At 67.6% G+C, this 25,585-nt stretch overlaps 3 protein-coding genes across 8 annotated transcripts; 2 read left to right on the forward strand and 1 right to left on the reverse strand.

Moving 5' to 3' along the window:
* Nucleotides 1-945: 945 nt before the first annotated feature.
* SPATC1 (spermatogenesis and centriole associated 1) lies at nucleotides 946-3,603 on the forward strand. The gene is made up of 4 exons (XM_040586686.1): nucleotides 946-1,062; nucleotides 2,268-2,499; nucleotides 3,005-3,144; nucleotides 3,274-3,603. The coding sequence occupies exons 1-4, from the start codon at nucleotides 946-948 to the stop codon at nucleotides 3,595-3,597; spliced, it is 813 nt and encodes a 270-aa protein (XP_040442620.1). The 3' UTR covers nucleotides 3,598-3,603.
* Nucleotides 3,604-6,979: 3,376 nt separating this feature from the next.
* Nucleotides 6,980-12,596, forward strand: LOC121085746 (sphingomyelin phosphodiesterase 5-like). Of its 2 annotated transcripts, none has more exons than XM_040588715.1 (8): nucleotides 6,980-7,024; nucleotides 9,930-10,912; nucleotides 11,007-11,079; nucleotides 11,171-11,311; nucleotides 11,406-11,495; nucleotides 11,593-11,656; nucleotides 12,179-12,332; nucleotides 12,413-12,596. In XM_040588715.1, the coding sequence occupies exons 2-8, from the start codon at nucleotides 10,031-10,033 to the stop codon at nucleotides 12,506-12,508; spliced, it is 1,500 nt and encodes a 499-aa protein (XP_040444649.1). In that variant the 5' UTR covers nucleotides 6,980-7,024; nucleotides 9,930-10,030; the 3' UTR covers nucleotides 12,509-12,596. The 2 variants fall into 2 exon arrangements, with proteins under 2 accessions (XP_040444649.1, XP_040444648.1); XM_040588714.1 differs by lacking the exon at nucleotides 6,980-7,024 and adding an exon at nucleotides 7,048-7,793.
* A 232-nt stretch (nucleotides 12,597-12,828) lies between these two features.
* On the reverse strand, nucleotides 12,829-25,555 carry OPLAH (5-oxoprolinase, ATP-hydrolysing). Of its 5 annotated transcripts, none has more exons than XR_005827076.1 (26): nucleotides 25,271-25,555; nucleotides 24,514-24,705; nucleotides 23,532-23,646; nucleotides 23,328-23,451; nucleotides 23,050-23,245; nucleotides 22,421-22,586; nucleotides 22,214-22,352; nucleotides 22,017-22,084; nucleotides 21,674-21,942; nucleotides 21,460-21,572; nucleotides 19,965-20,135; nucleotides 19,755-19,892; nucleotides 19,206-19,344; nucleotides 19,001-19,113; nucleotides 18,206-18,357; nucleotides 17,681-18,009; nucleotides 17,418-17,592; nucleotides 16,780-16,964; nucleotides 16,580-16,711; nucleotides 16,337-16,471; nucleotides 15,448-15,597; nucleotides 14,246-14,403; nucleotides 14,002-14,162; nucleotides 13,833-13,930; nucleotides 13,435-13,751; nucleotides 12,829-13,395 (listed from the first exon to the last, which is right to left on the reverse strand). XR_005827076.1 is itself a non-coding variant. In XM_040588173.1 (26 exons), exons 1-26 carry the CDS (start codon nucleotides 25,442-25,444, stop codon nucleotides 13,599-13,601), a joined length of 3,879 nt encoding a protein of 1,292 aa, XP_040444107.1. In that variant the 5' UTR covers nucleotides 25,445-25,555; the 3' UTR covers nucleotides 12,829-13,598. The 5 variants fall into 5 exon arrangements, 4 of the variants coding, with proteins under 4 accessions (XP_040444107.1, XP_040444104.1, XP_040444105.1 ...); XM_040588173.1 differs by having other exon boundaries at nucleotides 12,829-13,751; nucleotides 17,681-17,782; nucleotides 17,854-18,014; XM_040588170.1 differs by having other exon boundaries at nucleotides 12,829-13,751.
* Nucleotides 25,556-25,585: the final 30 nt, after the last annotated feature.

Below are 25,585 nucleotides of genomic sequence, written 5' to 3' on the forward strand. Positions count from 1 at the left end.
CTGGGGTTTGACCTGTTGGAAGACAGCTCTGCAGAGAAGGATGTGGTGGACAGCAAGGTGACCATGACCATGAGTGTGTCCTCATGGCCCAGAAGACCAAAGGGACCCTGGGGTGCATTAGATGGAGTGTGGTCAGCAGGTCGAGGGAGATGATCCTCCCTCTCTACTCTGCCCTGGTGAGGCTGCATCTGGGGTTCTGTGTCCAGTGCTGGGCTCCCCAGTTCAAGGGAGACAGGGAACTGCTGGAGAGGGTCTAGGGCTATGAAGATGATGAGGGACTGGAGCATCTCCCTTGGAAGGACAGGCTGAGGGAGCTGGGGCTGTTCAGCCTGGAGAGGAGAAGGCTGAGAGGGGACTTACCAATGCATACAAACACCTTAATGGTGAGCATCAGGAGGATGGGACCAGGCTCTTCTCAGTTGTGCCCAGCGACAGGACAAGGGGCAATGGGCACAAACCGCAGCACAGGAGGTTCCATCTGAACATAAGGAAAAGCTTCTTTCCCTTGAGAGTGACAGAGCACGGGGACAGGCTGGCCAGAGAGGCTGGGGGTCTCCTTCTCTGGGGACATTGAAACCCCACCTGGACACGACCCCGTGCAGCCTGCTGGAGGAGAACCTGCTCTAGCAGGGGGTTGGGCTGGGTGGTCTCCAGAGGCCCCTTCCAACGCCCACCCACCGGTCTGTGGTTCTGATTGTTACGTAAACAAAGACCAGGATGGAGGCGGGGTCATACTGCCACAGCCCGGGCAGGGGCGGGGGGGGGCTGTCCCTCTGTGACATCCTCTGGAAATGTCCCTCCCTGGCACCCGCTGTTGGAGACACCATGGCCGCTCTTGGTGTCCCACAGCAAGCCAGGGCCTTCCCGTGCCTCTGGCCCCAGCGCTGCCATTTGGCACAGGGCCCGTGTCAGGGTGAACGGCCCGGCCTGGTACCAGGGGCTGCCATGGAGCCGGTGCCCTGCAGCTACCACCCACGTGCGGGGCGCTTGGTCTTTGCCTGCTATGACCGGCTGTGGCGAGAGATCGAGGCGCTGCTGGCAGAGAACGAGGAGTTGATGCAGGTGGTGGGGCAGCTCAGGGAGCAGCGGCACCTCCTGCACGGCCAGCCCAGCTCAGCACCCCCCCTCACCTCCGCGCCCTGCTCTGCTGGGGGATGCTTCAACTTCCTTAGCCCAGGTGGGGGGCATGGGTGGCTCTGCAGTGGTCCTGGGCCAGTGGGTGCTGCAGTTACAAATACCCTCCCTCTACATGCAGCCAACGCTCTGGAGCGGGATCTGGCACCCCCGCAGCAGAGCCCCATCTCCCAGACCCCGCCTTGGCAGCACCTCTGGAACCAGCAGACCCAGGATGGCATGCTGGGCAGCACCGACATCAGCAGCGGGGCGCTTTCACTCACCACCAGGAGCAGAAGTATTAGGGGGGAAGCTGGTGGGGGGGGAGGCTGACTCCAAAGCTCATGAGAGAAGGGATAGTGGGCTGAGTCCCATCCCATCCCCATCACATCACAACCCCCATCCCATCCCATCCCCATCCCATCCCATCCCATCCCATCCCATCCCATCCCATCCCATCCCACCTCATCCCCATCCCATCCCCTTCCCCATCCCCATCCCATCCCCATCCCCATCCCCATCCCCATCCCCATCCCCATCCCCATCCCCATCCCCATCCCCATCCCCTTCCACATCCCCATCCCCATCCCCTTCCCCATCCCCATCCCCTTCCACATCCCCATCCCCATCCCCATCCCCATCCCATCCCCTTCCACATCCCCATCCCCATCCCCATCCCCATCCCATCCCCTTCCCCATCCCCATCCCCATCCCATCCCCTTCCACATCCCCATCCCCATCCCCATCCCCATCCCCATCCCCATCCCCATCCCCATCCCATCCCCTTCCACATCCCCATCCCCATCCCCATCCCCATCCCCATCCCATCCCCTTCCCCATCGCCATCCCCATCCCCATCCCCATCCCCATCCCATCCCATCCCTTTACCTATACTGTGGCCTTGTGTTTCCCCATGCATGTTTGTGGGGCCGGCACAGGCGGGAGCTATGGATTGCAGTGTGCGGGGTGGGGGTGTGGTACAGGGCCCCCCAGTGCTGTCAGGACTGAGACTGCCATCCTTGTCCTGGTAGCCCTCCCAGTGACCATGCACGACAGCCCCAGCCACAACAGCCCCCGCCTCTCCTGCCCCCTCAACTGCTTCGGCTCTACTGGTCACCCCCCCCGGCCTCCGGCTGCCCTGCGACCCACCACAGGACCCCCTGGCGCCAGCCCTGAGCAGCTCCAAGCTGCGGCTGTCAGACCTGCAGGGGCCGGAGGCTGGGGTCCCCCCAGCCCCGGTCCCACCACCACCAGCCCCGGAGGAGCAGCAGCCGCTGGACCTGCAGCTGCCGGACACCTGGTGCAAGGAGCCCTCCTGGAAGGTGGCCCATGATGCCAACTGGCTCACTCCCAGCCAGGAGCTGCCACAAAGCTCCAGATTGCAAGGTGAGGGCTGGGGCATGGCACTGGCAGGGTGTGCGGTGCTGCACCCCTGCAACTCCCCACTCCCACAGCTCTGTGGCTGGGGGACGCGGTGAGGTCCTGGGCAAGCGGCTACGGTCACCCTGTGCCAGGGGACACATGGGAAAGCCAGGGAGCAACAGTCCCTGGGGATGCCATGGCACCATCTGTGCAGGCAAAGGTGGCATGGCAGCTTTTCTGCCCTGCAAAGCTGGCATATGGCATCTCTGCGTGGGCAAAGCTGGCATATGGGTTTTCCATCCAGCCAAACCAGTCTGCTGGCATCCCTGCCTGGCAAAACCCAGCATACTGGCCTTTGGACCCACACACACACACACTGGGACCCTGGCACTGGGTGGCAGCAACAAAGCCTGGCCTGGTTCTGGGGTGGCAGGGGGCATGGGGACAAGTTGGGGAATGGTCACCGGGGCGGCAGTGCCGGGTTCGTGCCAGGCAAGGGGTAAGTGCCTGATGCTGGCAGCTCCCGCAGACAGCCATCAGCCAGCATGGGGGCAGCTGGTGGGAGAGATCGCCTTCCAGCTGGACCGCCGCATCCTTGCCAGGGTCTTCCCCGACTCTGCCCGGCTCTACGGCTTCACCGTCACCAACATCCCTGAGAAGATCATAGCGGTAGGCTCATGCAGCTCTGCCAGGGAGCCAGGCACGGTGCCCATGGCTGCAGCCCAAAGCACCCTGGCTTCCCTGCCACTTGGGCACCCATGGGTGTTGGGGACCCACCTGCCCTGTCTCCTCTTGCAGACCGCCCTCGGTGCCATGCCAGGGAGCTTTGACGAGCAGTACTGTGCCGCCGCTGCCCAGCGCTACATCAGCCTGCTGGGGCGTCTGCGGGCACTGGGCTACAGCCCCACAGTGCACCCAGCCTTTGCCGAGTCCCTTGTCAACACCTATGGCATCTTGCTGGAGCTGCCAGGGCCCGATGCCCACGCCTGCCACAGCCCAGACTTCCTGCGGCGCGTGGTAACTGAAACGGTGCCACCGGCGGAACAGGCAGATGCGATGGTGCTGCATGAGTGCCTGCAGGAGCTGGCACGGGAGGATGGGCAGCCCCTCTTCCTCCGGTGAGCGGCTGGGCTGGCCCCCACACCGGCACCAAACCCACCCTGGCTGTGCCGCTGCCAGCCAGAGCCTCACACCGCGCAATAAACCTGTTCCAGTGCCCTCACCGTTGTGAGCTGTGACAAACACCACTGTCATCACAGCTGCTTCTGCTCGAGGACACTCCTGTGACATGGGTCCCACAGCTCTGGCACTCCGGCAGCAGCTGTGATAATGAGGGGTTGCGGGGAGGTTAGCACCAGAGAGAGCCCAGCACCACTTCCCAGGCTGCACAGGGTGCAAGTGTGCAGGCAGCGGAACTGGGGTGCAGGCAGCAGTGCAGGCAGCAGTGCCAGCGCAGAGGAGGTCACACTGCGGTAGAGACCGCGCTCCTTTTCCTTTCGGATGCGGGCAGGGGGAGCCGATTGGATGGGGAAGTGAAAGCCAGGAATTGGCACCAGGGCACCCATGGTGCTGTGGTGGGGGAACCCCAAGTATGGGAAACTTCATCCCCTTCTGCCCCTGCCCAGGATGCACCGCCAGCATCCCCCGGGCCCCATGGCACAGCCAGGTCAGGGCCTCAGCAGGGGTCTCACCATGGTGGGCTGGGACCCTCATGCCGAGCTGTGCCAGGCTGTGTTAGGCTGTGCCAGGCTGTGTTAGGCTGTGCCAGGGTGCCAGCAGAGGGGCCAGGTCTGGGGGATTTGGGCATCAGGGAGCCTGCGGCGGTGGCATGGCAGAGGGGCCAGGGCTGGGGGGCCAGGGGTGTGTGTGGGGACCCTTCCTGCCTGTGGCCACTTCCTCCCACAGCCAAAAAGGGGAAACAGCCGCTCGGGGCCAACCGGCCCCAGAGGGAACCCCCTGCCGTGCCGTGCCAGGCTGTGCCCTGCCAGCAGCACTGGTGGCCCTCGGGTGGGGGCACGCGGCAGCTCCCAGGTAGGTGAGGGGGGTGGTGTGGACCCCTGTGCCGGGGGTCTGTGCCAGGCGAAGTGGGGTCTGTCCCATGGGTGCAGGTGGGTCACTGTGAAGCCATCATGCTGGATTGGAAAACATGGGTGCTCCAGGACTGACGCCAGAAGAAGGAATTGGGGGAGCATCCCGTCACCCCCCCAGAGCTGGCCCAGCCAGAAGGTGACGGTGGTGGCTGGGAGGGTGACGTGGACAAAGGCTGCGCAGACAGAGGGCTGAGTGCTACTGCTTGCGGTATGGGGGGCTTCAGTCACCCCCATCCCCACCACAGTCTGCCCCCCACCCAAGGTGCCGTGGCCAGCAGTGCTGTGGCAGGCTCAGGCATGGCGGCTCATCCCTGAGGCACTGGCACAGGCGGCTGTTACAGGTCCTTACTTGACCTTCCCCACATCCCCACCGGCCATGGCCACCTCTGGTACCGTTGGACAGTCCCTCAGCATGCCTGTGGGCCGCGCCGGCAGGACGTAGCAGGTAAGGAAAGCCGATTGTGGGTGCAAGATGCAGTGCCAGCAGCTCGGAGGCTGCTGGCTCTTCTGCCCAGCACCACGTCCGGACCCCTGCCTGCACACTCCCCAGCACATGGTGCCCCGGGGGGGCAGCTGGCGGTACCACCTGGCACGGAGCTGTTGGTGCCGTCAGGCACGGAGGTGAGCGGGGGGCACCCGGGGATGCAGGATATGGTGTGGCCCCGAGGAGCGGCACAACTGGCGGTGGCGGGGCAGCACGGGCAGGGAACCGGCACGGGCAGGGAGCCGGCGTGGGCAGGGAGCCAGCACAGGCAACTCGGGGACTGCCTGGCCCTCGGGTTAAGGAGCAGCACCGGCAGCACCGGGGCAGGTGCCACTCACCCCCCGGCCACCAAAAGCCTCCAGCAAAGGCAGGGCTGGGACAGAGCTGCCGGGCAGTGTGGCACAGGCGGCACCCAGCAGCGCGGAGGGCTCGGCTGCCGCACCCTGCGGAGCCGGCTGCTGGGCAAACACGGCCCTGGGTGCAGCATGTGCCGGGGTGAAGCTGCCAGTGCCGCAGGGCAATGCCCATTGCTGCTGCCTGCACTGCGGGGCAATGCCTGTTGCTGCTGCCTGCACCGCGGGGATAATGCCCCCAACCAGCCCTCCAAGAAGGACACCTGCTGCCCGCTGCCCCATGAGAGCAGAGCCCACCAGACCCACCGGCACCACGGGGTCGATGTGTGCGATGTTGCCTGCATCGACCGCTCTGGGTGGGGGATGTGCTGTCACCAGCCAGAGCCACGCACCGTACAATAGACCTGCTCCAGTGCCATGGCCATCATCGGCCACAGTGGTTACAGTGGGCACCCCGCGCAGCACGAGTGCCACTGTCACCATGGCTGCTCCCGCTTGGGGACACCCCTGTGAGATGGCTCTGGGAGCTCCGGCAGCTCTGGCAGCTCCAGCAGCAGCTGGGACAGTGGAGGATCAAGGGGAGCACAGCCCCAGATGGAGCCCAGCACCCCATACCCGGTCTGTGCAGTGTGAGGTGCAGGCAGGAGAGCTGGGGTGCAGGCAGCAGTGCCGGGGTACAGGCAGTAGTGCTGGGGTACAGGCAGCAGTGTCAGGTTGCAGGCAGCAGAGCCGGGGTGCAGGCAGCAGAACTGCGGTCAGGCAGCATTGCAGGCAGCAGTGCCAGGGCAGAGGAGGTCACACTGTGGTAGAGACCGCGCTCCTTTTCCTTTCGGATGCGGGCAGGGGAAGCCGATTGGATGGGGAAGTGAAAGCCAGGAATTGGCACCAGGGCACCCATGGTGCTGTGGTGGGGGAACCCCAAGTATGGGAAACTTCATCCCCTTCTGCCCCTGCCCAGGATGCACCACCAGCATCCCCCGGGCCCCATGGCACAGCCAGGTCAGGGCCTCAGCAGGGGTCTCACCATGGTGGGCTGGGACCCTCGTGCCGAGCTGTGCCAGGCTGTGTTAGGCTGTGCCAGGCTGTGCCAGGGCTGTGCCAGGGTGCCAGCAGAGGGGCCAGGTCTGGGGGATTTGGGCATCAGGGAGCCTGCGGCGGCGGCATGGCAGAGGGGCCAGGGCTGGGGGGCCAGGGGTGTGTGTGGGGACCCTTCCTGCCTGTGGCCACTTCCTCCCACAGCCAAAAAGGGGAAACAGCCGCTCGGGGCCAACCGGCCCCAGAGGGAACCCCCTGCCGTGCCGTGCCAGGCTGTGCCCTGCCAGCAGCACTGGTGGCCCTCGGGTGGGGGCACTCGGCAGCTCCCAGGTAGGTGAGGGGGGTGGTGTGGACCCCTGTGCCGGGGGTCTGTGCCAGGCAAAGTGGGGTCAGGCAGGCAGTCCCACGGGTGCAGGTGGGTCACTGTGCAGCCATCATGCTGGATTGGAAAACATGGGTGCTCTGGGACTGGTGCCAGCGGAAGGAATTGGGGGAGCATCCTGTCACACTCCCCTGGGGCTGGCACAGCCGGAAGATGATGGTGGCAGCTGGGGGGTGACGCGGATGAAGGCTGCGCAGACAGAGGGGTTAGTGCTGCTGCTTGGCGGGTGCTGTGGGGTTTGGGGAGTTCCAGTCACCCCCATCCCCGCCACAGTCTGCCCCCCACCCACGGTACCGTGGCAGGCTCAGGTGTGATGGCTCATCCTCGAGGCACTGGCTCAGGCAGCTGTGGTGCCTCCTCACTTGACGTTCCCCACCTCATCCTCACTGGTCATAGCCGCCTCCAGTCCATTTCGGCAGTCCTAGCATGCCTGCAGGCCAGGACGCGGCAGAGAAGGGGTTACAGCCCTGGGAAAACCAGTCGTGGGTGTTCACCGGACGGGCAAGGTGCAGTGCCAGCAGCTCAGCGGCCGCCGGCTCCCCAGCCCACCGCCGCGGCCGGACCCCTGCCCGCAAGCTCCTCGGCACATGGTGCGCTGGGGGGCGGCTGGCGGCACCGCTTGGCACGGCGGTGGCAGCAGGGGGCTGCCGGTGTATTGGTGACAGAGGGCGGCATTTGCCACGCACCCAGGGCAGGAATGCGGCCAGCCGGCCGGCCCAGGGCTGGATGGCAACCAGGCACGGCCGGGGCCGCGGCTAATTAGCCCACGGTCCGGCCCGGCGGTGAGCGGATGTTTGTGACCTGTTGAGCTCTCGGCGCCAGCGGCGGTGTGCTGAGCCCCCGGCGTGCCGGGCAGGCGGTGGCTCTGAGCAGACGGTGGCCACAAGCTGACGGCAGCAGCGGTGCAGGCCCCTCTGGGCAGGCGGAGGCGTTGGTGCCGTCGGCGATGGCCCCCAGCACCGCAGGGCAGGGAGGTGAGTGGGGGGCACGCAGGGATGCAGGACATAGTGTGGCCCCGAGGAGTGGCACGACTGGCGGTGGCGGGGCAGCACGGGCAGGGAACCGGCACGGGCAGGGAGCCGGCGTGGGCAGGGAGCCAGCACAGGCGACTCGGGGACTGCCTGGCCCTCAGGTTAGGGAGCAGCACCGGCAGCACGGGGGCAGGTGCCACTCGCCCCCCGGCCACCAAAAGCCTCCAGCAAAGGCAGGGCTGGGACAGAGCTGCCGGGCAGTGTGGCACAGGCGGCACCCAGCAGCGCGGAGGGCTCGGCTGCCGCACCCTGCGGAGCCGGCTGCTGGGCAAACACGGCCCTGGGTGCAGCATGTGCCGGGGTGAAGCTGCCAGTGCCGCAGGGCAATGCCCATTGCTGCTGCCTGCACTGCAGGGCAATGCCTGTTGCTGCTGCCAGCACCATGGTGCAATGCCCGTTGCTATTGCCAGTGCCACGGGGACAATGCTGCTGCCTGCTGCCAGCGCCGTGGGCACCATGCCCGCATCAGACCTGTGAGAACAATGCCCGCTCTGCCTGCACAGCGGGGCAGTGCCCACTGCCCCTGCTACCAGGGCAGAGCCCTCCGGCACTGCCAGTGCCACGGGGTCGATGTGCGGCAGCTGCCTGCACTGACCCCTCTGGGTGAGGGCCAGGAGTTTTGGGGGATCCCAGCACCCCATACCCGGTGCTGCCACACAGGTGGGGCCGCTCCCAGCCAGGCTGCACACACTCACACTCCCGTGATGGCAAATTACCTTCCCGTGGGAGTCAGGGATGCCCACATGGCCGGGAAGTGACAGCACCTGGGCTGAGTCATCCCTTCTGCACGTGCCACCTGGGCTGTCCATGGCACTGTGGGGCAGAGCACCCTGCTGGGCTCCTGCCGCAGAGCCATGTCCCCCAGCGGAGCGGTTCCTCAGGGGTTCTGCCCCAGGGACCCCCATGGCAGGAGAGGACATGGAGCCGAAGCCCCACCGGTGCCTCAGGGTTGGGGGGATGAAGCCGGAGTAGCCACAGCCAAGAGCTCTGGTCTGGTGGGCAAGTGTAGGGCAGCCTGGTGGGCAGGGGGAGCTCAGACCCCCAAGCCAAGGGCACCCAGAGGCTCTGCTGTGGCCAGTGACCACAGCATCCCCACTGTCCCCAGTGACCCCTGCATCCCCACTGTCCCCAGCATCCCCACTGTCCCCAGTGACCTCTGCATCCCCACTGTCCCCAGCATCCCCACTGTCCCCAGTGACCCCTGCATCCCCGCTGTCCCCAGCGTCCCCAGTGCTGGGAGCGGATGTGGGAGGGCAGGACGGCTGGGTGTGAGGCTGCAGTCAGGCAGGACTCAGGCAGGAGTCACCAGCCGCGGGTGAAGGGGCAGGAGGAGGCGGATGGGCAGCATGAGGTGTTGGGCCGAGGAGCCGGTTCCTGGCCTGTAGCACGGCCGCGAGGCATGGAGGCGCCGGGAACCCGTCAGGCCAGGCTGGCCAGTCCTGGCCTCACCAGGGCTCACCTTGCCGCGGCTCAGTCGTGTGCCATGCCGGCAGGCAGCAGGGCTCCCGGGGACAGGGGGAACAGCAGTCCCTGACCCCCCCCAGCCCAGCAGGCAGGTGAGTGGGCGGCGGTGGGGTGGTGCTGCGGGGGCATGGTGTGGGACAGGAGCTGGCGCAGGGGGCAAGGGTGGCTGGTGCCGGTGACACAGGGCAGGACCAAAGGGCCCCGTGGCACGCAGAGAGATGCCATCGGGTGCTGAGCAAGGCCCCGGCTCCAGCATGCCCTCCTGGTTCTACCTGCCTGAGGTGGCTTTGGGGAGCCCGGGGACCCCATTGGGACCCTTCAGGGACACGGCAGGGGCCAGCAGCCCTGCTTCAGCCGTGCCAGCCCCCGCCACACGCTGCAGGTGCTTTCTCTCCACCCCCAGCAGAGCCCAGGGATGCGTGGGATGATGCCCAGGGATGCGTGGGATAATTCCCAGGGATGTGTGGGATGATTCCCAGGGATGTGTGGGACGGTCCTGGCCATGGGAAGTTCCCACGGTGGTGACTCAGCTGTGGCAGCCAGCATGAGGGTGGGGGGGTTCCCACTCTAGGCTGCACTGTTCCCACCACCCCTGATCTGGGGTCTCTCCCGTAGGTCGTGCCGGCTGCACCAGAGCCCCCACGCAGGAGCGAGGGGACGTCGTGCTCCCCCTCAACCCCCTGCCCAGCCACCCAGTGCCCACCGACACCCCCCACATGCTGCTGCGGGAGTCCCCCTTCCCCAGCCGGGTGCTGGTGGCCCTGGACCGCCTGGCCCGGTGGCTGCTCACCCCCAGCTCCTGGGCTGTCTTCAGCCTCCTTGACCTGCGGCAGACAACGGAGGAGCGGAGGCAGGCTCGGCTCCAGCGGTGTGGACGGTGCCACAGCTGCACCAGGCAGGGGCTGGCCGGATCGGTGTATGTCGTGCTGTTGCTGCTCTCGCTGCCCCTGGCTGCCCTGGGGCTGCTGCTGTGGCTGCCTGTGCAGGCAGTGCGGCGGCCTTTTGCCTACCAGTACACGGCAGGCACAGCATCGGTGCAGCCGTGGGACCTTCGGCAGCGCCGGACCTTCACCTTCCTCAGTGCCAATGTCTGCCTTATGCCCAGCGGCTTGGCCAAGTTCAGCAACCTGGGGCAGACGCCACAGCGTGCCGTCTACATCGCCCGCCACCTCACCCAGGTGCCACCGGACCCTCCCAGCGCCCGGGCTAGCCTAGTTAAGCCACGGCAAGGCGAGGTCAACAGTTACGGCGGGACCCTCTCCACCCCCTGGCAGCCCCCTGGCAGCGCGGCAGTGGTGGCAGCAGAGCCCATGCCGGCGGTTTTGTCCGAGCATTTCCCAGCAGATGCTGACTTCATCTGCCTGCAGGAGGTTTTCGATGGCAGGGCCACCACCTGCCTGCGCCAGCAACTGGGCAGCATCTTCCCACACATACTCTCTGAGGTGGGTGCCCTCGGGCTCTGGGGCCATCGGCTGAAGCTGCTCAACAGCGGGCTCTTCCTGGCCAGCCGCTACCCGCTGCTGGCCGTGCGGTACCACGGCTTCCCCAATGGTGCCCGCGAGGATGCCCTGGCCGCCAAGGGGCTGCTGGTGGTTCAGGTGAGTGGGTAACCCCCCTCCCTCCTCTGCTGCAGCGGGCAGGGTGCTGCGATTTCCCTGCTGAGGGTGCTGCCTTCCCCACTCGCCCCCCCAGGTGCTGCTGGGCTCGGTGCAGGGGCAGAGGGTCGTGGGTTACATCGGCTGCACCCACCTGCAGGCACCCGCAGGTGAGGGCCACGCTCCTGCTCACCCAACTGGGGAGACCTGGCGGTGCCGGGGCGATCGATGACACCGTGTGTGTGTGTCCCCATCCCACAGCTGATGCCACCATCCGGGATGAGCAGCTGACGCTGGGGCTGCACTGGCTGCAGCTTTTCCGTGAGGAGCAGGAGCAGCACGGGGACGTGGTGGCCTTCGACATCTTCTGCGGGGACCTCAACTTCGACAACTGCTCCCGAGGTCGGGGGGGTGATGGGGGGCAGGGGGGTGGGCGGACGGAGGGTGCTGGTGGTTGGTGGGGGCTGATGGCAGAGATGTGTCCCCCTCCCTGCAGGTGACGAGCTCAACCAGCAGCACCAGCTCTTCAAGGTTTACCAGGACCCCTGCCGCCGGGGGCCCGGGCAGGACGCACCCTGGGCCATAGGTGGGACCTGCCTCCCCCAGCCCCCTCATCCCTGTCCCCAGTGCCTATGGAGGCGGACGCAGCAGGGGTCCCACTCACAGCCCGTTGCCATCCACAGGCACCCTGCTCAACTACCTGAAGATCTACGATGAGCCCGTGTCCACTCCGGAGAAGCTGAAGAGGTGACAGGGGTGGGACAGGGCTGGTGTCCTGCAGGGACAGCCACCCATGGCCTTGAGGTGGGGAGCGGGATGTGCCAGCCAAGCCACCCAGCCTGGAGGGGCAGCGCTGGCGGTGGGGGTCCCTCCATCCCCGATGTCACCACATCCCCTGTGCTACCAGGTTCCCATGCCACCATGTTTATGAGCGACCACATCCCTGTGCCAGTGTTCCCATGCCACTCCTCTGTGCCACTGTGGCCACATGCCACCACAACCCTTTGCCACTATGTCCCTGTGTCACCACACCTCCGTTCCACTACATTCCCATGTCACCATGTCTCCATGCTACTGTGTCCTTGCACCACCGTGTCCCTGTGCCACCACAACCCTATGGCACCACATCCCTGTCCCACCATGTCCCCACCCCACCGTATCCCCATGCCACCACGTCCTCATGCCACCGCATCCCCATGCCAACCATGTCCTGTGCCACTGTGTCCCCACACCACCATGTCCCTGTGCTACCATGTCCCTGCTCCACAGGACCCTCTCGCAGCCGTCAGGGAGGCACCAGTACCTGGCGGGCCCGATCCTCTCCAGCGGGGAGCCCGACCCGGCAGCCCCTGGCCCCTGGCAGGGCCGGCGCTTGGATTACATCCTCTACCGCCCGCACCACAGGGACCTGCCGCTGCAGACGGTGAGCGTGGGCACCACAGGGTGGGGGGTGCCCAACCTCCCCCCTGTGTCCCCGGCCCTGACGGCCCCTCTCCCCAGCAGGAGGTGGCAGGGTTCTCCGTCATCACCCAACTGGCCACCCGCTCCGACCACCTGCCCGTGGTCCTGCGGCTCAACGTGGCCCCTGCGACCCCCTGAGCCATGGCAACAATCTGGCAACAATCCGGCGACGCTCCGGTGCCCGCACAGTTTTAGCTTCTGGTGCAAAATAAAGGCCTCGAGTGCAGTGGGTGCTGTGCTGGCATCGGCCCCGTGGCGCTGGGGGATCAGGGTGGAGGGAGCCATGGGGCAGCCGGACCCCCCAACCGGGGCACGGCGTCTGGAGGAACCAGCCCAGGCACATGGGGCTGAGCTCTCGGGGCTCGATGAGGCTGGGGGGCAGCAGGATGGGTTGGGGGGCACCAGGGGAGCCCCAGGAGCACACCTACCCCCCCCAACACACACAGCCACACGGGAAGGGCCCGAAGGCTCATTTATTGAAAGGCACGGAGCTGGGAAGGAGAGGGGCTTGGGGGCGGGGAGGCAGTGCCATGGGGAGGAGAAGCTGCCCCACAGCAGAAGCCTGAGCCCTGCCCCACGGCAGAGTGACCCTCTGGTCCCTCCCTGCCTTGGGGTGGGGGGTGAGAGCCTGAGGTGTGGAGACGAAGGCTGCCCCTTGGGGTGTGCATAGCTGGGGTAGGGGGTTGCCCCGCTGAATGTGCATAGCGGGGGTTGGGGGGCTGCCCCACTGAGTGTGCATAGCTAGGCTTCGGGGTCTACCCCACAGAATGTGCATAGCTGGGGTTGGGGGGCTGCCCCACTGACTGTGCGTATCTAGGAATGGGGGGGCTACCCCACAGAGTGTGTGCATCTGGGGTTGGGGGCTGCCCCATGGAGTGTGCATATCTAGGACCAGGGGGATGCTTCTCAGGATGTGCATATCTGAGGTTGGGGGGCTGCCCTATAGACTGTATCTAGGAATGGGGGGCTGCCCCACGGACTGTGTGTTTCTGGGGTTGGGGGGCTGCCCCACGGGGTGTGCGTACCTAGGCGGGGGAGGGGGAAGCCCCACGGGGTGTGCATACCTAGGCAGGGGAGGGGGCTGCCCCACGGGGTGTGCGTACCTAGGCGGGGGAGGGGGCAGCCCCACGGGGTGTGCGTACCTAGGCGAGGGAGGGGGCTGCCCCACGGGGTGTGCGTAGCCGGGGCTGGGGCTGCCCCACAGCCGCAGCTCAGGGGGCAGGGACCCTCAGACAGCCTCCTGCGCCCGGCGGTACTCGAAGACGCTCCCACGCTCCGCAAAGCTCTGCGGCGCCAGCGGCCGAGCCGTCTCCTCGGGTTCCCCCCCATCCCCAGGGGAGCCAAAGCCGCCCCCGCCGGGGGTCTGCAGGCGGAATACATCCTGCGGTGGGGAGAAGACGGGGCGTCGGGGGGTGCAGGGGTGCTGGGGGGGGGGTGTGGGGGGGTCCTACGTGACACTCACCCCTGGCTCCACCGGCACTGATGTCTTGGCGCCCAGGTTGATGGTTCGGCCGTCGCGGCGCAGCAGCAGGTTGAGCCCCGGGGCGCCGGGGCTGCCCCCTAAGCGGCAAAGTGTGGGTCAGGGGGCAATGGGGGGCCGCAGGGGGCCACGGCGGGGGGTCCCCGCTCACCTCGCAGGCCGTAGGGGCGGATGGCACGGCGCTCGCTCAGCACCGACAGCACCATGTCCTCACGGAAGAGCAGCTCCCGCACGACGCCGTCGCCACCGCGGCAGCGCCCCGAGCCCCCCGAGCCCCGCCGCAGCTCAAAGCGCTGCAGGACCACGGGGTACCTGGCAGGGGAGACGCACACGGGGTGAGTCCTGGCAGGGCCCCGGCAGCCCCCCCGTGCCCTCCCCCAGGCTCCAGCACCCACCGCTGCTCCAGGATCTCGGGGTCAGTGATGCGGGTGTTGGTCATGTGCGTGTGGACCCCGCTGCGGCCGTGCCAGTGCGGGCCAGCCCCCGCGCCCCCGGCCACCGTCTCGTAGTAGCCCACCCGCTCGTTCCCGAAGGTGACGTTGTTCATGCAGCCCTGAGGATGGAGGGCAGGGGGCGGCGGGGGGCACACAGCCCCCACCAGGGATCCGACCCTGGGGACCCCCAGCACCCCAGACCCCTGGCGACCCCGGCACCCAGCACCCTCAACTCCTGACCCCTGGGATCTCCAGCAACCCCGGCCCCCGGGGCCCTTGACCCCCTAGGACACCCCACATCCCAGACTCCTGGGACCCCTGACTCCCAGGACCCCCAGCACCCCAGAGCTCTGGCATCCTGAGACCCCTGGCACCCCATACCCCTAGGATTGTCTGACTCCTGGGACCCCCGACACCCAGCACTAGGACTCCCAGGATGTCTGGCGCCCCAGGACCCCCAGCCTGCAGCACTTCCAACCCGTGGAACCCCTGACCCCCAGGATCCCCAGCATTCCAGACCCCTCATAACCCTGACTCCCAGGACCCCAGACCCCTGGCATCCCAGGACTCCCAAGACTCCTCAGGACCCCAGACCCCTCAGGACCCCCAAGCCACAGGACCCCTGGCACCCTGACGTGCCCAACTCCTCTGACCCCTATCACCCCAGACCCCTGGGACCCCCATCCCCCAGGAATCCCAGCATCCCAGAGCCTTGGCAACTTGGGAGCCGTGGGAACCAACACCCCTGGGACCCCCGACCCCCAGCACCTAGGATTCCCAGGACCTCTGGCACCCCAGGACCCCAAACCCAGGGACCTCTTACCTCCAGCACCCCCAACACCTGGGACCCCTGAACGCCAGGACCCCCAAAATCCCAGACCTCTTATAGCCCTGACTCCCAGGACCCTGACCCATGGCACCCCAGGAACCCCAAGGCTCCCAAGACCCCAGACCCCCCAGGACCCCCAAACCACAAGACTCCTGGGACCCCCAGCACCCCGCATCTCTGACTCCTGGGACCCCAGACCCCCTGGGACCCCCATTCCCCAGGAGACCTGACACCCTGGGACCCCAGACCCCTGGGATCACTTGCACACTGGACCCCTAGGACCCTCGGCACCTGGGACCCTCAGCACTCTGGGACCTGTCACCCTCGTCCCTACCTGTGAGGCAGCGCAGACGCCGAAGGCTTTAAAGATGACATCCACCACGCGCTGGGAGGTGAGGACGTTGCCCCCCACCACGGCAGCCTCGGGCGAGGGGTCCAGGATGGAGCCCTTGGGGATGACCACTCGCACGGGGGCCAGGCAGCCCTTGGTGTGGGGACACACAGGTGGCCCATTGGTCCCAGCTGGCCCCCGCATGGGTCCTGCCACACATATGCAGCACCCCGAGCCCCCCACCTCCCTACCCCAGGGCTCAGGGGCCCAGACCCCATGCTAGGGGAGCAGGACCCCCCAGGAGAGCAGGACCCCCACATTCCTAGTGACCAGAGGCCCAGACCCTCCTGTACCAGGGGTCCCAGACTACGCTCCCAGGGGAACAAAGTCCTAGGACCCCCACTACACAAGGGGATTGGGGTCCCAGGACCCCCTGTCTCAAGCCCTGAGCCCCCCATCAGGGGCTGGCAGCTTCCCCTGAGAGTGCCTGACTGGGGTAGTGAAGGGTCCCACAGCCCCTGGGTGCTGCAACTGGGGATCCCACAGCTCGGGGGTCCCACAGTCCAGGGGTCCCACCACCAAGGGTCCTGCAGCCCAGGGGGCTTCTCACAGCCTCAGGGGTGCTGCAGGTGGGAGTCCCACAACGCTGGGTTGGACCCACAGCCTGGGGGTCCTGCAGCCTTGGGGGGGGGTCCCACAGCCCAGGGGTCCCACAGCCCAGGGGTCCCACAGCCCAGGGCGTCCCACAGCCCGGGGGGGAGTTCCACAGCGGGGGGGTCCCACAGTCTTGGGGGGAAATTCTACAGCTTTGGGGGGGTCCCACAGTCTCGGGGCGGGGTCCGCAGCCTCGGGGCAGGGGGGGGATTCCCGCAGCTGGGGGTCCTGCACCCACCTGGTTGAGGGGGATGTCCTGGCCCACCATGCAGCGCAGGCAGTAGATGAGGGCGGACAGGGTGATGGCGCGTGGCGCGTTGCAGTTACCGTACACCTCCGGCCCCGAGCCCGAGAAGTCAAAGACAGCACTACCCTGCAGGGACACCAGGGATGAGGGGTAACCCCATGTGTGTCCCCCACCCAGCTGAGGGGCTCCCCCAAACCCCACATCGGGGATGGGGGGGATCTCCCGCCTGCTCACCTCCTGGGGGTCCACCTGCACGCGCAGCCGGATGGGCGAGCCGTCGTCCATGCGGTCCTCAGCCTCCACCGCAGTGCCCCAGCGTGCGGCGAAACCCTTCAGCATCTCCCGCACGGCCACCTCGGCATTGGCCTGGGGACGGCGGGCGTCACGGTGGGGCCGGGGGGGACCAGGGGGGCTGGGGGGGTGGCGGGTCCCACCTGGATGTGGGCCATGTATGCCTGGACGACCGGGAGGCCATAGAGGCGGATGAGCTCGGTGACCAGCTGGATGCCCTTCTGGTTGGCAGCCACCTGGGCCCGCAGGTCCGACAGGTTGTCCTGCAGGTTCCGGGTCCCGCTGCAGCCCGGGATGCGGCCCGGTGCCATCAGGGCCTCCGTCACCACTGTGGAGGGCAAGTGAGTGGCAGCGGGGTGGAAGGCGCCTGTCCCCACCACGTCCCCGCCATTCCCATCACATCCTTGCCATTCCCACCACGTCCTTGCCATCCGCAGCATGCCCCTGCCATTCCCCCTGCATCCTCGCTGTGTCCAAGCCACATCCACCACATCCCCACTGCATCCCTGGCATTGCCACCACACCCCAACTGTGTCCCTGCCATCCTCGCCCCATCCCCATCCTCTCTGCCATTGCCATCACATCCCTGCCATTCCCACCGCATCCCCACCATCCCCACCGTGTTCCTGCTATCATCACCACATCCCCGCCACCCCCCCCCCCATCCCTGCCATCCCCACCAAGTCCCCACTGTCCCCACCACATCCCTGACACCCCCACCACTTCCCCACCGTGTCCCTGCCATCCCCACCACATCCCTGTCACCCCGGTGTAAACCCACCCTCCTCCTGGAAGATGCCATCTTTCACCAGCTTGAAGGAGACAAAGACAGCCCCCTCCTCCCGCAGCGCCTTGGAGTGGGGGGGCATGGAGCCGGGGGTGATGCCCCCAATGTCTGCATGGTGCCCGCGGCTGGCCACAAAGAAGACGGGCTTGGGGACACCTGGCCAGAAGACCTGAGGGGAGCCCAGCACTGAGCTGGTGGCCCAGTGGAGGGGGGATCCTGAACCCTGGGGGGGTCCCTGGCCACTGGCTGGCACTCACAGGGGTGATGACGGTGAGGTCGGGCAGGTGGCTGCCCCCGGCGCAGGGGTGGTTGCTGAGGATGACGTCCCCTTCCCGCAGGTCCTCACCGAGGTTGCGGATCTGTGGCAGCACCAGGAAGGGCTGAGCAGGTCCCCAGGGGGGTGCCAGGGGGATCCTGGGGACCCTCCTACCTGGAACTGGACGGTCTCCTGCATGGCGCCCAGGTGGACGGGGATGTGGGGGGCGTTGGAGACCAGCCCCCCGTCTGGTCCGAAAAGCGCACAAGAGAAGTCCAGGCGCTCCTTGATGTTGGTGGAGATGGCCGTTCGCTGCAGGATGCGGCCCATCTGCTCTGCGTGGGGGACATGGCGGACCCTCAGGGGACGGCCCTTGCCCTACACCAGCCGCCGCTGTCCCACAGAGCCCCCCCCCCCCCCGCCTCCTGGGGTGGTCCTGGGACCCCCTGGCCCCACCAGCCATACCCCAGCCCCCACCACCGCCATGTCCCCCTGCCCCAGACAGGGCTGGGGGGCACCCCCCCACCTGCGATGCTCATGAAGCGGTGGGAGAAGATGGACAGCTGGACAGCGTCAAGCTGGGGGCCGATGGGGCGCGGGCGCCCCGAGCCGATGGCGATGCAGACGTCACCGAAGCTGGTGAGGCTGGCGGTGCAGCCAGGTTCCACCACGATGGTGCTGGAGGAGGCAGGCGGTGACACCAGGAGCTAAAGGGCATGGGGCTTCCCGGAGTCCCGCCAACTCCCTGGGGTCCCCCCCCAACTTCCTGGGATCCTCCCCAGCTCCCTGGAGACCCCACCAGCTTCCTGGAGACCCCACCAGCTCCCTGGTCTCTTTACCAGCTCCTGCAGGTCCCACCAGCCTCCAGAGCTCCCTAACAGCTTCCTGGGGTCCCCCCCAACTTCCCACCAGCTGCTCAGGGACCCACCATCTCTGAGGGTCCCCCCCAGCTCCCTGGGGTTCCACCAACTCCCCGGGGTCCCCCCAAGCTCCCTGGGTCCCCCAGATCCCCAGGGACCCGCCAGCTCCCTGGGGTTTCACTAGCTCCCCAGGTTCCCACAAGATCCCTGGGGACTCCCCCAAGCTCCCTGGGTCCCCCCAGATGTCCACGGACCCCTCAGCTCCCTGGGGTCCCCCCAAAATCCCTGAGGGGCCCCCCCGCCCCCCAAGGTCTCCCCAGCTCTCTGGGGTCCCCCCAGCTCTGTGGGCTCCCCCCAAGCTCCCTGGGCTCCCCACCAGCTGCTCAGGGTCCCACCACCCTCTCAAGGTCCCCTCCAGCTCCCCGGGGTCCCACCCCCTCTCCCCCCCCAGAGGTCCCTACCTGTTCTTGTCAATGATGATGGCGGGGCCGGGGATGGTGTGGTCGCAGGCCAGCTCCTCCAGCAGAAACACCGGAGTCTCCAGGTAACCCTCCTCGAAGTAGCACCGCGTCACCTGCGGGACCCAGCCCGAGCCCCCAGCCCCACGCCGGGTCACCCCCTGCCCTGCCAGGCTCCCCCAGGCCCCCTGAGCCCCCCTGCCCTCACCGTCTCCACACGCGCTGGTTTCCCACTGGGGGCCAGGGGAGTCTCGCAGCTGATGCCGCTGCTGCCCGTGCCGCGCACCCGCACGTCATCCACCACCACTGGCCGGTCAGGGATGGTGAAGCCGAACTCCCTCAGGTATCTGCAAGAGGGGGGCGGGTGCCAGCTGCGACAAAGGGGTACCAGGAGACCCCCCGCCACCCTGAGCATGGTGTGGAGGTGCCAGGATGGGGACCATGGCACTGGGATGGGGACCACGGTACCGGGATGGGGATTGCAGTGCTGGGATGGGGACCATGGCACCATGATGGGAATTGTGGTGCTGGGACAGGGACCATGGCACCGTGATGGGGATCACAGCACCGGGATGGGGATTGCGGCACCGGGATGGGGATCACGGTGCTGGCACAGGGTATAGTGGTGCCTGCAAGGGGGATCATGGTGCTGGGATGGGGATCACAGTGTGGGGATTGTGGTACCAGGAGAGGGGGATCGTGGTGCCTGGAAGGGGGATTGTGGTGCTGGGAGGGGGATCACGGTGCTGGGACTCACCGGCTGGTGAAGGCAGCCTGGAAGTCCCCGGCGTGGCAGGAGCGCGGCGTGGGTGGGTGGCCCTTGGCGGAGCACATGAGGGCACAGTCGGTGCCCTCATAGCGCAGGTGCAGGAAAGCCTCTGTGCGGATCTGCTCCCTGCGAGGCAGCCCTGTCAGCAGCAGCGACACCAGCATCCCCATCCCTCCCCGGGGACCCCCAGCCTCTCACCCGACAAAGCCCTGCGCCCGCAGCGCGTCCCGACACTCCCGCTCCAGTGCAGCGATGCGCTCATCCAGCCGAGGGAAGGCGGCCGGCTCGTAGCGGAGGGCGCAGGGGGTCTGCGCCTCGTGCACCACGTCCGCCAGCGCCAGCCCGAAGGCCGACAGGATCCCGCTGTACCTGCGCGATGCCCCCCCACACCGCTGCCCAGGGGCTGCAGCCCCCTGGCCCGCCAGCACCCCCTGACCCAGCCAAACCGCCTGGGGGAGCGGGGCACCCAAAAGCCAGAGCATCCTCCCAGGATGGGACCCCTGAACCCCACACCCAGGGGCACCCCCAAACCCACAGCATCCCCCCGGGATGGGACCCCTGAACCCCACCCCCAAATCCAGAGCCGAGGGGCACTCCTAAACACATCTACCTGAGGACCAGGGCACCCCCAAACCCAAGCATCCTCCCAGGATGGAACCCCCAAACCCAGCCCACTCCCTGGGGACAGGAGCACCCCCAAATGCATTTACCTGATGAGCCAGGCACCCCCAATGCCAGAGCATCCTCCTGGGATGGGACCCCTGAATCCCACACCCAGGGGCACCCCAAAAGCCAGCCCACCCCCTGGGGACAGGGGCACTCCCAAACTGAAGCATCCTCCCAGGATGAGACCCCCAACCCCATCGCATCCCCTGGGGACAGGGGCATCCCCAAATTCAGAGCCCAGGAGCACCCTCAAATGCATCTACCTGAGGAGCAGGGCACCCCAAAACCCAAGCATCCTCTCAGGATGGGACCCCTGGACCCCATGCCCATGGGCAACCCCAAACCCAAGGCATCCTCCCAAGGATGGGGCCCCCAAACGCAGGAACACTCCCAAACCCCAACACATCCCTTGGTGAGAGGGGCACCCCAACTGAAGCCACCTGGGGACTGGGGCAAGCCCAAACCCAACACATCCTCCCGGAGACAGGGCCTCTGAAGCCCACAGCCAGGGGCACCCCGAAGCCCAAAGCATCTGCTAGAGGACAAGGGCACCCCCAAACCCAGCACCCAGGGGCACCCCCAAACCCAATGCATCCCCCTAGGGACTGAGGCACCCCTAAATACAACACACCCATGTGCAGACCTTGGACACCCCCAAACCTCCTTTATCTACCTGGGGACTGGGGCACCTCGAAACCCAACACCACTGCCTGGGGGCCAAGGCACCCCCAAACCTATCTGCCTGGGGGGGGCTGCGACACCCTTGAGCCCTGCGCCCTGGGGCACCCCCAAAGCCAACGCATTGTTTTGTGGATGTGACGCCCGAACCCTCCACCCAGCAGCACACGGGCACTCAGCTTGGTGGGTGGCACAGAGCCCCCCCAACCCCACACCATCTACCCAGGGCTGGGGGCATCCTGACACCCCTTGGGTGCCCCCACCCCAGTGGGATCAGCCCCCCCCCCCCCCCCCCCAGTCCAGCAGCACTGGCAGAGGGGAGGTCCCCACGGAGCCCCCCTGCACCTACTTGTGGATGAAGACCCTGCTCATGCCCAGGGCGCGGGCGATGGCGCAGGCGTGCTGCCCCCCTGCACCCCCAAAACAGGCCAGCACGTGCTGGGCGGTGTCGTGGCCCCGGGCCTGGCGAGGGGACACACACATACAGCAGTGGTGATACCGACAGTGACACCGGGCACCCATAGCCCCCCTGCCACCGCCACCCCCCGCCAGGGTCACCTTACCTGCGTCAGGGCGCGGATGGGCCGGCACATGGCTTCATTGGCCACCCGCACGAAGCCCATGGCCACCTCCTCCACCGAGAGGGGCTGGTGGGTGCCGGCGGTGGTGCTGGCCAGGAAGGCATCGATGCGGGCAGCCAACTCGCCGAACGCCACTGCCGCCGCCTCCCGGCACAGCGGCTGGTCCTCGCCCGGCCCGAAGATGCAGGGGAAGTACTCAGGGAGCAGGCGGCCCAGGCAGAGGTTGGCATCGGTGACGGTCAGCGGACCCCCTGCACCAGGACGGGGATGAGGACAGCGAGCGCGGCACGGTGGCGTGGCACCCGCCAGCACCGTGGCCACTCACCTTTGCGGTAGCAGGCTGGGCCGGGGTGGGCGCCCGCTGATTCAGGGCCAACCACAAAGAGCCCGGACCTGGAGGGGAGATGCTGGTGGGAGCGGGAGGGTCCCAGCCGTGCCCGCGCTGCTGTGCTGCAGCCCAGCTGGACCACCATGCCCTACCCAGGGCACCCATGGGTGCCCGGACCCCCACCCCCCACCCACCTGAAGAAGAGCCGTGAGCCACCGCCAGCCGCCACGGTGTTGATGTCGAGCTGTGGCGCCTGGATGCTGACACCGGCGGTGCTGGCCTCAAAGACATGCTCGTACTCGCCAGCGTAACGGCTGACATCCGTTGAGGTACCTGGGGAGGGTGGCTCAGCCCCGGCTGGACCCCCACCCCAGCGGGACCCCCACCCTGGCCCCGCTCACCTCCCATGTCAAAGCCGATGACGGGCTGCCCGTCCTCGCGACGGTAGGTGGTCATGGCGTAGCCCACCACACCGCCGGCTGGGCCAGAGAGGATGGCACGGGCCCCACTGAAGTGCTCCATGGGGGTGAGCCCCCCGTCCGAGCGCATGAACAGCACTGGCACCTCCTGCAAGGGGGGCATGGGGGGGGGCACTCATGGGGGGGGTCTTGGTGTGATGGGTGCCCATGGTGGGGGTCCTGGAAGAATGAGTGCCCGTGGGGGATCCTGATGTGATGGGGGTCCATGGGGGTCCTGGTTTCATGGCTGCCCTTGGGGGGGGGGGTGGTGTCCCAGTAGGATGGGCATCCATGGGGGTCCTGGTGTGATGGGTGCCCATGGGGTCCCAGCAGGATGAGTGCCTGTGGCAGGGGTCCTGGTGTGATGGGTGCCCATGAGGGGCTCCCAGTGCGAGAAGTGGCCATGGGGGGTCCCAGCAGGATGGGCACCTATGAGGTGCCCCAGTAGGATTGACACTCGTGTGGGGGTCCCAGTGGGATGGGCACTTATGGCAGGTCCTGGCAGGATGGGCACTGTCAGTGGGTCCTGGTGCAATGGCTGCCCATGGTGGGGTCCTGGCAGCCCCACTCACCCGCAGCTGGTGGGCGAAGCCGGCGCGGAAGCTCTCCAGGTAGCGGTGGATGCAGGGGGTGAGGTAGGCGTCTGCGCAGGCTGTGTAGCCCCGCGGCACCGCCCGCACCATGGCCGCCACCGCAGAGGAGAGGGAGACGTGCTGGAACCCCAGCTCCCGTGCCAGCGCCCCGACTTGCTCCTCATGGCCGGGCCAGCTGCCGGGGAGAGCAGGGACAGTGTCGGCCGCAGGGGTCTGGCCGTGTCCCCTCCATTCCCCCAGGGCCTCCCAGGACTCACGCGTAGGAGTGGAGCAGCAACACGGCCAGGCTGCGGATGCCACGGGCCAGCACACCTTCCAGCTCCTGCCGCAGCGCCGACAGCTCCAGCGGCCGCTGCACCAGCAGGGATGCCCCCGTGGAGCCTGGGGACAGCCGGGGTGGGGGGTGGGGTCACAGGGGGGGATGCCACCCTGTTGACCTCCCCCACGGTGGTGGTCCTCACCTTCCAGCACTGGGAGGGTCTCCTTCCCTGGGAGGCGGCAGCCAGGCTGGTGTGGGATCAGCCGCTCGTCCACCTCGATCACCTCCTCGTACAGCACCTCCGGCACAGCCACCTCCTGGGGGGGCGGGGGGGGGAAGGACATTACCGGGGGACACCCCACCGCCATGAGGCAGCCCCTGCGCCGGCCTCACCGCACTGCTGGAGCCGTTGCTGGCCACCGGCCGGCCAGGGCGCTGGCGTGGGGCCGGGCTGGCGCGGGGCCGTGGCGGGGGCCCAGCAGTGCTCACGGGATGCGGCACCCGGGATCCGGGGACTTCCCGATGTCGCCAAGGACGTCCGTGCTGGGCAGAGGACGCGCCGGGCCCCACCGAGCCAGGATGGCGTGGGTGGCACGGGGACACGTTGCCCCAAGCCCGGCTGGTGTGGGTCACACGGGGACGTGCCAACCCAAGCACGGATGGTGTGGGTCATGTGGGGACATGTTGCCCTGAGCCGGAATGGTGCTGGTCACGAGGAAGTGCCAGCCCGGTTCCAGGTGGCGTGGGTCACGGGGGTGGGCTGTCCCAAGCCTGGTGAGCGCAGGACATGGGGACGTGGCACAGTGAGCCTGGATGGTGTGGGTCAGGGGGACACACCACCCCAATCCCAGACACTATGGGTCACAGGGATGTGCCGCCCTGAGCCCAGATGTTGTGGGACATGGGGATGTGTGACCACAATCCCAGATGATGTGGGTGACGTAAGGACGTACTGCCCCGACCCCGTACGCTGTGGGTCATGGGGACGTGTCACTCTGATCTCAGATGTGGCAGGTCACATGCATGGGGCACCACAACTCCAGAGGATGTGGGTCACATGGGGATGGGCCACCACAATCCCAGACACTGTGGATCACACTGGGATGTGCCACTGCAATCCCAGACACTGTGGGCCACGGGGATGTGCCACCCCGAGCCCATGCCGGCGCAGTGCCGTGCCTCACCAGGTCGAAGATGCGGGGCCGGGCCTGGGTGCCGATGTGCAGAAGGTCACGGAAGCCGCGGGTGACCACCAGCGCCAGGCGCTCACCCCGGCGCTCCAGCAGCGCGTTGGTGGCCACCGTGGTGCCCATGCGGATCCACTCGATGCCAGAGGCGTCCAGGGGCTGATCCCGTGGCACGGGCACACCGCTCTCCTGCCCACACCCCGGGTGTCAGCCTGCCACCCCACCGCCGACCCCCAGCCCCACCGCCAACCTCCAGCACCACCACGGACCCCCAGCCCCACCGCAGACCCTCAGCACCACCACGGACCCACCATGGACGCCCAGCCCACTGCGGACCCTCAGCACCACTGTGGACCCATCATGGACCCCCAGCCCCACCACGGAACCCCAGCCCCACCGTGGACCCCCAGCCCCACTGCAGACCCCCAACCCCAGGGCTGCACCGTGCCACCCCCCCGGCCCCCCCGGGCAGGGGGTCTGGACAGGACGGGCCCCGAGAAGGGGCATGGGGGGGGTCTGGGGGGGCTCGGGCCCGGGGGTCCTGCGGGGAGCCCAGTGGGGGTCCTGGGAGGGCAGCTGTGGGGGCAGGTCCTGGGAGAAGATCCCCGGGGGGCTGCAATTTCGCAGGGGGGGTGTCCCAGGGGGGCCGTGGTGTGTGTGAGAGGTGACCCCGGGGGGGTATCGGGAGGAGGGTCCCGGGGTGATCCTGGGGGGGCTCCCGGGCGTGTCCCGGGGGGGGTCCCAGCGGCCGCACCTCCTGCAGGACACGGCGGATGCCCTCGGTGGGGGCATCCCCGTACGCCGGGTCCTCGGAGAGCAGCTTGAGGACGCGGACGCGGCCGCCGGGGCAGCGGGCGAAGACGTCGGTGAAGGTGCCGCCGCGATCGATGGCGAACTGGAACCCGGCGGGCCCCGCCGCCGCCGCCATGGCGGGACCGGCCCGTTCGGTCGGGCTCAGTCCGGTCCGGCTCGGTTCAGTCGGGCTCGGGACGGTTCAGTCCCCGCCGCTCCCGCCCGGGCAGCGCCGAGCACCGGCCCCGCGGGCGAGGGGGGGGGGCGGAGCCTCAGG

Source organism: Falco naumanni, chromosome 3 (assembly GCF_017639655.2).
Source record: "Falco naumanni isolate bFalNau1 chromosome 3, bFalNau1.pat, whole genome shotgun sequence".
Classification (NCBI taxonomy): domain Eukaryota; kingdom Metazoa; phylum Chordata; class Aves; order Falconiformes; family Falconidae; genus Falco; species Falco naumanni.

Coding starts and splice junctions, on each gene's coding strand:
- OPLAH (XM_040588170.1), bottom strand. CDS start 25,444: ATGGCGGCGGCGGCGGGGCCCGCCGGGTTCCAGTTCGCCATCGATCGC. Junction 24,706..25,270: donor TCCGCCGTGTCCTGCAGGAG/GTGCGGCCGCTG, acceptor GGGTGTGGGCAG/GAGAGCGGTGTGCCCGTGCC. Junction 21,573..21,673: donor CCATCCGCGCCCTGACGCAG/GTAAGGTGACCC, acceptor TCCCCTCGCCAG/GCCCGGGGCCACGACACCGC.
- LOC121085746 (XM_040588714.1), top strand. CDS start 7,766: ATGGCCCCCAGCACCGCAGGGCAGGGAG. Junction 7,794..9,929: donor CAGCACCGCAGGGCAGGGAG/GTGAGTGGGGGG, acceptor TCTCTCCCGTAG/GTCGTGCCGGCTGCACCAGA. Junction 11,657..12,178: donor ACTCCGGAGAAGCTGAAGAG/GTGACAGGGGTG, acceptor CCTGCTCCACAG/GACCCTCTCGCAGCCGTCAG.
- SPATC1 (XM_040586686.1), top strand. CDS start 946: ATGGAGCCGGTGCCCTGCAGCTACCACCCACGTGCGGGGCGCTTGGTC. Junction 1,063..2,267: donor AGAACGAGGAGTTGATGCAG/GTGGTGGGGCAG, acceptor GACCCACCACAG/GACCCCCTGGCGCCAGCCCT. Junction 3,145..3,273: donor TCCCTGAGAAGATCATAGCG/GTAGGCTCATGC, acceptor CTCCTCTTGCAG/ACCGCCCTCGGTGCCATGCC.